General features: G+C 46.1%; 1 protein-coding gene across 4 annotated transcripts in view; it reads left to right on the top strand.

Moving 5' to 3' along the window:
• The first annotated feature begins 525 nt into the window (after positions 1 to 525).
• LOC135921777 (uncharacterized) overlaps positions 526 to 11,363 on the top strand; it is a 70,281-nt gene continuing 59,443 nt past the window's right edge. The window contains exons 1-5 of one of the 4 annotated variants that reach the window (XM_065456081.2): positions 551 to 605; positions 1,981 to 2,013; positions 3,606 to 3,665; positions 4,622 to 4,645; positions 5,987 to 5,999. In XM_065456081.2, the coding sequence (XP_065312153.1) occupies positions 602 to 605; positions 1,981 to 2,013; positions 3,606 to 3,665; positions 4,622 to 4,645; positions 5,987 to 5,999 (134 nt within the window). In that variant the 5' untranslated portion in view covers positions 551 to 601. Of the gene's footprint in view, positions 606 to 1,980; positions 2,014 to 3,605; positions 3,666 to 4,621; positions 4,646 to 5,986; positions 6,000 to 11,363 lie in introns of all 4 variants that reach the window. The other 3 variants (XM_065456082.2, XM_065456083.2, XM_065456084.2) reach the window with 3 other exon arrangements.

Below are 11,363 nucleotides of genomic sequence, written 5' to 3'. Positions count from 1 at the left end.
GATAACAATATATTGTGGCTTCGTTAAAGAGACAGGATGTAGGATGAGGATGATTGAAACAAAAAACCAGCTCTGTATTCAAAGACCGCAAGAGCCGACGCGCCAACTTCGTCTTCTTTCGAAAGGAACGTGGTCGCTGCTCGTGTCCTTGAACTCGTTTTCTTCTGTTGCTAGCCTTCATTCGCGATAATTTCTGGAAGTTGATGAGTGGTTAGTATGCAGCCTGATTTCTTTCGTAATAAGCAATTGTTAAATTTTAGGGTTACTTCTGTTTTTGTACTTAAATTCTTATTTCAATTAGCATTCCTTTGTTTTTAGCTTAGATTGTGGGATACTGGGAATTCAGCAGCAAAGTTTCTAATGACGTCGCAATTATTACGCAACAACGAGAAGATAATAGAGAGCCACTGCGCGGATAATGCAGGCCGAGACTATGTTGACTGTTTCAGTTTGCCAGACTTTATACGTGGCATGTGCTTGCGCTGCCTCCTTGTAGGAGTAGAAGAAGCAGACCATCACTGGTACCAATCGTTGGGTGGCCTTTTGCCGTGAACATCCTTCGTACGCCTGGGGACGCTCTAAGCCGTCGGAATCCAAAAACATGGGTGAGGACATTTCTACAACATTTGGCAGCGCCCTTTCTTGCACCTAGCAAGTGAATGTAATCGCAGGGCATAAACCAAACTGCAAAGGAGAAAGCAGCCGGTCAAACGCGCATGCTCGGACAGTAAAGTTTGCTGTTATCATTTGTTTTCGTTAATTTGCCGTGTTCGTTTCGCAATATAAATGTAGGTGAAGCTAATGCTCCTGAGCTGTCAGCGTGTGAGGCACGGGATCCTAGAGATGTCTGTTTCACACATATTCTGATATACAAGATAGAAACTGAGCAAATAGCAGATAAAGGTTTTTAATGTAAGTGGGCATAGTAAACGCTATTTTCGCAATCGGATAGCGTCCGTGGAAGAAGGTGCTTATTTTTGTCACAATGTGTATAAAGGTGGAATTAACATGTATAAGATGTGCAGGAGAGTAGGGTGTTTATCCTAGCGTATACACGTCTCTTATAGTGAAAGGGGGCTTAGGCCAAGTTAGTTATCGCTTGCTGGTGAGTGCATGATATGGCGCAATATAATTACCGGCTTGCCGTTCGCCAATAGAGAGTTCACATCTCTCCTTCCAGTTGATTTTTTCAGGCGAAGCTTGTATTGCCTCACTCGAGTCGGCGTGGGTGCTGCCGTACGACAAAACTCACGCCGCGAGAAAATAAAGATTGCTTGTCGGGCTATGGATTCGAACTGCCACCTCCGGGTTGCGAGGCCACCACGCTTTGCTATTCAGCCAGTGTCGTTTTTTTTTATTGGCTACTTTGACATTGTACATACGCACAATACACAAAAAACAAAACTTGATAGGAAGGAATTTGCTGGCACGACATATTAATTTTTTTTCCATGCTGCCTATTTATCTAGCATGTCAATTCGTGTTGGTTGTTCAGGGAGGGCCCGATGGATATTCCTGAACCGTACTACACATTTAATGAAGTGATCGCGTGTAGTCCCCAATTTGACATCAGCATTGTTGAACTGTGTTCTAGTTTTGCACACACTGTGAGGGCCCAGGAGCACTTTATCTTTACACTTTGTTTCTACCGGTAAAACGCTTATTCCATCTGAATCTAAAGGCAACTCTATCTTAACGTTCTTTGTAGCTTGTTTGTACTGTTCTGTGATATTTACTCGAAGAATGATGTTCTCATTAAAGCATTGCCTATGTTTTTTGTCGTGAAGAGCATATGGTGCGCTTTAAAAAAAAGTAGACATGTTTCATGCGGATACTTTTAGCGCTTTCTGCTGGGGTAAGCGATTATGCGGCCTTTCTTTTCGCCAATTCAACCGTAGCACAGGACCTTTAATTTTCGAAGCTTTTTTCGTTGATGTTCTGAGTACATCTAACCACATGACGTTTGCATTATTGGCACAGATCCATATTATTTCGCCGACGATGATGGAACGCGTAAGTATGAAAAACAAGCATGCCCAGTCGTTCGTTCTTATTTCTCGTCGTTTGAGCGCAACAAATTTGTATTCATGCCCGAAAGGCTCGTGTTGCAAGGCGCAGCGAGCCTGCCTGTGTCGTGCCCGTTGTGCTTAAATGCTTTGCCCGGGGATCAATGCAGCGGCTCACTGAAACACCATGGAGAGGAGGAACAGCGGGTGTGATTAAGTAATTCACGCCGTTCGCTTGGCGCAAAGCTATGACTTCATCAGGAAGCGGCGACAGAGTGTTTAAAGCACGCGTGCCTGGGGAAATTAGTTTGCCGCAAATGGTACAATGTCGTTTGATCAAAGCGGGCCGACGGGCTACGAGTGCGAGCGAAGGCTGCATTTAAATCGATTGCCCCAGTGCGTGGCATTTTCATGACGACCCAAGGGAAAGCATTTGTTTCTCATTCATGTAGAATTCATTAATATTATTATGTAAGGCTTAGTAAAAGAAATTTAAATTTACCTGCATAATCATGCTTGTAACACTTCCATTCTGGTTAAGATTTTCGACAGGAAGCGGTGTTTCCATTTGGATACCATAAGGGGTCGCTTGAGACACATGCACGTCAGGAAGACCTATAATACAATTATTGCTTCTATTTTGGCAACTGAATTACCCAGCGCCTAACACTGATGGACTTCTGTAGAGGAAAAAAGAACCACACTCCGTACGTGGGTCGCGTGCAGAAATGACGCTATTGTCCGGCCACGCATGAGGCCATCGTAACCACATTTAGCCTCTCGCTCGGCGTTCAGAGAGGTATAGCTTGACATTACATTTATCGATCACAGTCGCAGTGCTTGGGTTTTATGTAGCTCACTTTGCCAGCGTAGTTATATTCAATCAAGCTGAAACCAGCGCAGATTGGGTGTTGTAAGGCTTACAAATGGCTCACAAATGTGGCATTGGTTGAGAATGTTTCACGGGTCCTCGGGCACGGCGCCATATGTTTCGACATGTAGGCCCCAAAAATGTCACCGACAAACTCGGGTGGTAAGGCAGGCAGATGCCCATTAATGCCCCCCCATCTTTTACCATGGAGGCCTCGCTACGTAGAGGAAACGGGTACGATCGATAGATTAAACCGCAGGACTCACACTGGCTGTCTCATAAATTAAGAGTGCAATCTTTGCGAGGTGTGAATAAATGTCGCTTATGGTTAAGTCACTTCTGTGCCCTAGTGCCCATACAATCTAAGTCGCACAAAGATGTTTTACTTACCCCACCGCGGCCTCATCACTTACAGAGCCTCCCCGTTTTCCATTCTTGCAGTACATATTGTTATTGATGTTGGGTACAAAGCTGCAGTCAGTATAGCGAAGTTCGCTTTAGTTTTCGCTGCAGATCATACATGATACAGTACTGAAAATTAGCACTTAATATATCATTGAATGCGAGATAGCTAACTTTTAAGTGCATTATACTTTTCATTGGCACTATCAGCGCGTATGCGAGTCATTGTTGATTTCCCTAACTTACACGTATAGATTTCGCAACACTTGGCCACTCTCGCTTTGCATCTCAACTAACGCTACATTTTCATTGTACCACACGTATAGACCACGGGGCCACACCATACACGGCCACACCTTATGGGACTGCATCAAAATGGGGTACATGTAAGTACTAGCTGTCCAAGAGTACAAATCCTCAAATGTTGTTCCATCAATATTTTTACTAGGTGCAGCACATGAGCACATAGATCATTGTAATTTGCAGTAGACCATGGTACCGATTTCCTAATCACGTACAGTCTCGGTGAAATGTTCTCAGTTCGAGACGGTGACTTCTCCCCTTGTCGCGGGCTTTTCTTTCGATTCTATGAGCTCCAAGCTTTAGAAGAAGAAAATTATGCTCTTTCTGCCAATTCGACACTTCCGAGTGCAATAGTTACTAAACATAACTTAGGAGCGCTTCCGCTGATGCAAAAATGAACTGATTTGTGCATTATCGGCCCTTTGAACATTTGATAGGGGAATGTATACATCCAGAAAGAAAGAATGGTAATTTAAAGTAATCATTGGTGTTGACGCTACAGCTTGTGCATTATTTCTTTGATAAAGCATGCAAATGCTTAGCGTAGACGGCAGTTGCCCCTATCTGTGCGTGAGACCCGAGCCGAAGATTGATTGATTGGAAAGCGCAGTTATTTCGTTGATTGAGGCAAAAAAAAAAGAAATCTTAATGTTGTTCATTACTTTAAGCGAATGGGGGATCTGCTGTGAGATATGTGGCCTTGTCGTTCTTTTCGTTATGTAAAACTCACTACCTTACGCAAAACAATGAAGCAATATGAGGCTCACAAACGCCTTTTATGTTTCAAACATATGGCCCACTTATTCCTGTCTGCATGGGTCTGTTCGCAAAGTGTAAAAATATGTTTTAAACTGCATGCGCAACTACAGAACGCTGGTGCACATAGATTTACGACAACTTCATGATAATTTTCGCATCTTCGCTGTGTCTTTAATTTACACTACTTTAGGCAACCATCTATCAAGCATACTACGTGTTGAAACAATGGCTTCAAATGGCCACCTATAGACGCTTCTAATTCCCTTAACTTTTTTTGCAGCCTCTCAATCACGCTCGAACCAAGGTGAGCCAAAAAACCAATGGAAATATCTTATGAGCATTCTTGCGTATTTTTCGCGAGGTGTCTGCATGGCGTTAAGAAAGAGAAGTAAAGCTCTCGCTGTAGTGACAGACAACGTGGAAGCCTGAGGGTCCTTAAATGTGGGGCTGTTATTGGGCACTTACAGCATGCGATGCTGAAAGCGGTATTTCTGCAAATTTCACAACGTTTATCTCGAAAGTGGGAAGCGCACTGTTTCGAACTACGTTTTAATATGAATACTTTTTGAAAAAAAAAACGTCCCAAACATTACTAACAATGGCTGCTTGACGGAGGGGCTGCTGCTGTAGCTGTCTTGCCGATTACGCCACACGCAGAACATGAGTCATATAATTAATCGGCTTTTATGCAGCTGCATCTGCACCACCAGCCCAGATGGGTCAGAGAAGGTGCCTCTTATCAGCGGATGTAAGCGATGAAGCAAGAAACGCTGCTATAACATTCTTACTGAACGAATACACTTCTTAAGGCGCGGAATTTATTTAATACCACCACGCTCTCACCGGTATACTCCGAGGTTCGGAATATGTGGTCGGTCGGATTGTCAGCGTATAAATCGGACCTATTCCAGAGACAGTGGAATGGAAAACAGCGCCCATTGCCGAGGCAGTATAATCCACTATCTCTTGGTTCACGTGACTGGCACGGGCAAAGTCTCGGCGTCTTGCCCAGCAGATGCGTAACTTCTGAGCCGCCAAACGCAGTGCAGTTGATGAACAGCTTCAGTAAATTTTATTGACCGCTTTTCTAAAACCTCACTTCAGATAGCTTCTAACGTGTGCTGTATATGTAATTTTTTCTACATCGCTATATATTCGTAGAACTCTCCTTATGTGACGGTACCGTAGTTTATTTTATTCGTTGACTGTCGGGACAGAGCGCTGCTGTTGAGTTTTCTGCGTGTCATCCTGTGGGGGCCGCAGTAGCCGCAAAAGCCTCTTTATCCAATTATGTTGTATTTTTAGTACAAAAGTAATAAGTAATTATGCAATGAAGCCTGAAGAAAGAAAGTTACTTACTATCTTGGTTATAGAAAAAATACATGCTTGTTTTATGTTGTTACAGTGTGTGACAACAATGAATGGCTTTAGAACGTGCTAGAATACATAAAATCAAAACAAGGCGACAAACCTGACACACGTGAAAGCTGTTCATGTTCTAGAGACCAAAGTACGCCGGTTTTCCAGCCATCGCGCTAGAAATCTACTGCTCGAAATTCTATTTCATGAGCAGTGAACGCAAATCTTTGTGCTTGTGTGACTCGATAAAATTTCTATGGTCTGCTTTTCGTACCCCCCTTTGCAGATACCGAACAAGAGTAAGCAAGAATGCGATATTTTTACTTGGCGCATTGGTTTAGTTGACGAGCAGTTGCGAAATTTTTCTCGCTTCCTAGGGTGTTATTAAAAGCAGCAAATTCGATAGCCTACAGCGATACCTGCTACCTTATGAGACTTTATTTATTGCACAAATTGTAACATACTCATGCAAGAATCTGTGCCAGACAATAAAGGAAAGCTTCATTCGGAAGCTACAGCAATGTCTATCGGTAAATGTCCAGCAATGATATGCTTGGTATTTTAGCCGGTTTAGTTTTTTTTATGCGAAGCATATTACGAGGGCTCAACCCAGCTCCTCAGGCGCGGCGGTGACCATGAAATCACGTGACACCGTGACGTCACGACAGAGGAGAAGTGGCTTTGGCTCAACTCTTGCAAGACGGGCTGGGTGGGAATCGAACCAGGGTCTCCGGAGTGTGGGACGGAGACGCTACCACTGAGCCACGAGTACAACGCTTCAAAGCGGTACAAAAGCGCCTCTAGTGAATGCGGTGTTGCCTTAGAAACGCGCTGTTTCTAAGGCGTGCGTCTCTTGCTCAGGCGCACATTTCGTTGCCGCGCCGAACGCTGCTTTGCTCGACGCTCACCGCGTCCAATGCGGGACGCGTAGTCGCTGCCCTGTAGCCCATTGTCTTACACCCCTTGGCGGGTCGACGGGAACGCTGTCGCGTTCCACTCTTGAAGGCGAAGAAGTAATGCATGAGTTGTTTCTTCGTCTAGCCGAACCAAATATAGCCAAGCAACAGCAGTTCACCAGGCTAAACAGTGGTTCAACAACTAAAATAAAGGCTAGTATGCTTCGCATCCTGGGCTTAACCTTACCTAAGCCACAGCCATTTTTTTTAATTCGAGGACGCTCAAATATCACATTTAAGAGTGGAACGCGATATCAGTCAACGATCCTCGACTGCGTCTCACGCCTGCCGGCAACTTAGCGTATGTAACAGTCATAGACTGTTTTATTTGAGCGTCTTTGCCAGTACCCTCCGTTCCGGGTTGCCGCGCTAAGCCACAGCGGAGCGACGGGCGATTTCAACGTTTCAGTTATACGTTTAGCCTAGAGGAGCGGATCTTTCGTAGTTGCTGTGCCTTCTGCCTAAATCCAGGGAAATGAAAGAAAATAAAAATACCCATTGATCACTTTTATAAAGTAAAACAAATATATATACCTTATTTGTCCAGACGTGTGCATGTATTGCGTTACTAGTCCACTTTATCCGGTAGAATTGAAAGCTCCCCCTTGGGGAACGTCACGGGATAGCCAGCGAGCTTGCTTTCTGCATCCAATACAATCCTTTCTGACGTCAAGGCTACCCAAGGCGCTGCGCAGCACGCTCCGCTCAGGCAGCTTCACAGCGGACCGTGTTCCTAGCTCCACCATCCCGCTTACGACTAAGCGGACGGCGCATGCGCATTGGCGCTTCCGCTCCGCTCAGCTGCAGAGCAGAGCGTAAACGCGCTCACCTGAAACACACTAAAGCCTGCTTCACATGCAAGCGAAAATGCTCGCGAATCCTGCCGCCCCGCCGCAGAAATCGGTTTCGAGCGGCGGCGGCACTAGCGGCGGGACGGCGAGGTTCGGGCAAGTTGGAATTTCGTCGCAGCGGCAGAGCGGCAGCACCGCTTCCGAACGGCCCGTCTCGACACGTGACCAGTGGAGTACTAGTGCGGGAAAGCCTGCGCATAGGAGAATGCTTATTTACTTGCTACACGTGGTAGGGGCGACATGCCAAGAGAGCTTTTCAACGAATTGATAATTGCTAAGCGCAGGATATATTTATAAAATAAAGATTTGAGCGGCAGGGACAAAGCCATACTTATATTGGTAGTCGCAAACTACCGAAACTGGCTGAAGGTCCCGTCTTTTTTGCCAGCAACACTGACATTCGCAGCGGCGGAAAACGCGCAGCGGCAATGCATGTGAAACGAAACCTCGCGAAAAGCTTCGCAGCGCCACGCCGCTATTCGCTCCATTCGCTCAATCGCTTGCATGTGAAACAGGCTTAATGTTTACCGGGAAGCGCTCGCGGCGAACGCTATGAACGAAGGCGGGCTTTCTGATAGAGACTCTCGCATGGGCCGCCATGCGGTTGAGGTGAGCGCCATCTGGAAGTGTTTCAAGGAAAGGGCGCGCTGCTCCGCGGACCGTGAGATATTTTCGTAATGGGGTGCTCAAATGGCGGAAGCCTTATGCGGTCTGTGGATTGTAGAAACGCTGAAAAAGGTGCTTGTTTGAGTTTTCGTGTAACAGGATTACGTTTTCTCGGGTACTCAAATTACAATACGATTGGTATCATGCCTGTAAGTTTTGTGTACGTCGTATTTTATGATTTCTCCAGGCATTTTAGCTTGATAAATTGAGTTACTTTAGTCAATAGAATTCCTTGCGTCACATGGAAGGCCTGGGTATACGTGGTTCGAAAATATTTTTGCCGAAACGACGTCCGACGCTGACATCGGATTTTCTGCGACATGGACTGCTTAACGCGATTGCATGAGTAACATGACACGAAATTTTACGAGTGAAGACCGCATTAAATTCTACCCTGCACCCAGAAGACATGCTGCACATTTAGAAATGCACGCAATGGCCAATGCCTAAAATAACGTTGTGGATTAGGAAAAGTGGCTATATTTAGGCATGTACGCATAAAACACGACAAATCACAATATCGCTGAATGCACAGTACGTGTTGCTTGTCCATAAAACATAATTTTGCTGATGTTTAAAGCACTGTCATCGAGACAACGCCCATCGACGCAATATTCCCTTTGTGTTAACTGCCCATTCCTGTGTGTCAATATTGAATGAGTACATACCACTGACAGCCACGTCCCCGTGATTTGTTTCGTCTGGAACGCAGTAAAAAGCAGCCACATCAAAATTCCGAAGACAAGCAGCAATCACCTGCAGTGACCTGCTAGGTAGACCTGCGCAGCTGTTTGTTACAGATAGGCTGCGTTGTCTTGTCCTGTTAGTGAGACATCATCCAGTCTTTCCTCTGCTAATTTCCTTACAAGTCAGAGTAAGAGTAAATGAAATTGAAAAACGATCATTGAAACTTGCGACGGACGTAGGTTTGCACCACTTGTACTCTGCTTTTTTAAAGAGAGAGCACAAGATTTAGAGCTTCGCTGGTGACAAACACACAACGTTGATGCTGACTTGTACTTGGAGGCACTTTTTGTTGGTGGCTTGCGTTAGACTGAATATGCGGCATTGTAATTGCGTTGTCAACCATTCATTCTTCCTGTTTCTTGTGTAGTCCTTGTTTATTTTTTAATCATATCATGAGAAGCCAACAAACAAAGACACCAAAGAAAACAGTACAAATTACTTGAACTTACTAATTGAAATAAAGGAATGATAAACTAATGACAATGAAAGTGGATGAAAAAACAACTTTCCGCAGCTGGGGAACGATGCATGTCTTCGCCTTACGCGTGCTGTGCTCTAACCAATAGCGAGGGTCTCGAATCCGGAAACACTGATGCCTTCAGGTAGCATGTGCGGATTTATTGACTAGTTGCCCTCAAGCAGAAAGACCACGCACTCGTGACGCCTGCGACACAAAGGATGTTCCACATCCGCCGCCAAGGGTTGTGAGTGGTGGCGCTGGCTAATAATCCCAAGGATAGTTCTAGTAGTAACACATAAATACCCAAGCAAGTGGATTGGGAAACCGCGCCGGTGTGGGTCAATTGCTTAGAGCATCGCATGCGTAATGCGGAGGCGTGGGATCATTCCCCACCTGCGGTAAGTTGTTTTTTCATTTACTTTTATTGCCATTAATTTAACATTTCTTTATTTCAATTTTTAAGTACAAGTATTGCCCCCTGTGTTTTCTTTGATGTCTTTCCTTGTTGGCTTCTAATGATATTATTACGATATCATCGAGCGATGCTCAATGGACGGGCGACTCTGAAGGGCGAGAACGACGACGAAGTGTCTGTGCTCATGGCGCGAGTGAATGTCGGCCTGGCGCTCTGGCTCCAGTCCAGTGTAAATAGCCTTTAAATAGCCCCTTTCGTCTGTGTCTTTCTACACGTAACATTATGGTAGAGGTGCTGGGTAGCCACGTGATGTGGTGTGTGATACGGTGGCTCTTTGCTTGTTCAAGGCGAACGCATTCTTTAATGATGGCGTCGATTGTTGAGACGTTGCCGAAAACAAGCGAATTGAAAGCGTCGTCGGCGATGCCTTTTAGAACATGTGACACTATGTGATTCAGACATAGCATCGTCAGCTTTGCGGCATAGAGCCAAGACGTCGAAGACGTATGAAAGGTACATGGCTCTGTGGACATTGGTCTGAACTCCTTGTGTTCAACATTTCAACCCAGTGTTCCCCAGTTCTCTACCGCGACAGTCCTTTCCTACCACATCTCGCCGCAACCCGTCCGAATGGCGCACCCCTGATGACAGACCAATCTGCTTCCATTGCTGTCGCATTCGCCACGTCGCTCGTCCCTGCCGCAACCGATGGCCACCACCTCCTTGGACATAAGCCGCCACTTATTCCCACACCTTTGGACCTTCTGTTCCCTATGCCATCCGCCATGAACCCACTGCCGCTGATGCCCCTGCTCCGAACCTTCGCTACAGCCACTCGCCCTCACCTCGACGCCATCAGTCTCGTTCGCCCCTACCCGCCGCTTCTGTTCGCCGCCTATCGCCTCCCGGACCCAGCCAGAAATCTAGGCACTGCAGCTGCTGGAGGTGAAGCTGCGTTCTCGACACCGCCCTCAAATCCTCTGCTCCCGTTAAACACAAACCAAAACCTTCTTCACGTTGAAGTTGATGGCTATTCTGTCCCGGCACTCATCAATACAGGGGCACATCTTTCTATTATGAGTGCTGCCTTCCGACAACGACTGAACAAGCTCCTCACACCAGCGTCGGCACGCGTCGTCCGCGTTGCAGATGGCGGTACTGTGCCTAACATCGGCATGTGTACGGCACGTGTTAGCATCGCCGGCCGCCACAATCCTGTCCTCTTCACCGTGATTGCTCATTGCCCCCACGACCTCATTCTCGGCCTCGATTTTCTCTCCGCGCATTCTGCTCTTATTGACTGCTCGGCCAGTACCCTTCGCCTTGAGCTGCCCAGTGCCGCCTACGCCCCACCGGCTTTATTCGCCTGCCACCAAAAATCAATAGCCCATATTGAACTCTTGTCTTCCCCACCAGTCCCTGATGGCGAGTACCTCGTCACTCCTCTGCCCGACATTGCAGTACAGTATGACATTACCGTGCCTGACAGTATACTTACTATTACTGCGAACCGCACTTTCATTCCTTTCTTTACCTTTGGATTGGCAAAGCAAATTCTACCGCAAGGT

Source organism: Dermacentor albipictus, chromosome 8 (assembly GCF_038994185.2).
Source record: "Dermacentor albipictus isolate Rhodes 1998 colony chromosome 8, USDA_Dalb.pri_finalv2, whole genome shotgun sequence".
Classification (NCBI taxonomy): Eukaryota; Metazoa; Arthropoda; class Arachnida; order Ixodida; family Ixodidae; genus Dermacentor; species Dermacentor albipictus.
Note: the sequence above shows the minus strand (reverse complement) of the source record. Positions and strands in the feature narration are given on the sequence as shown.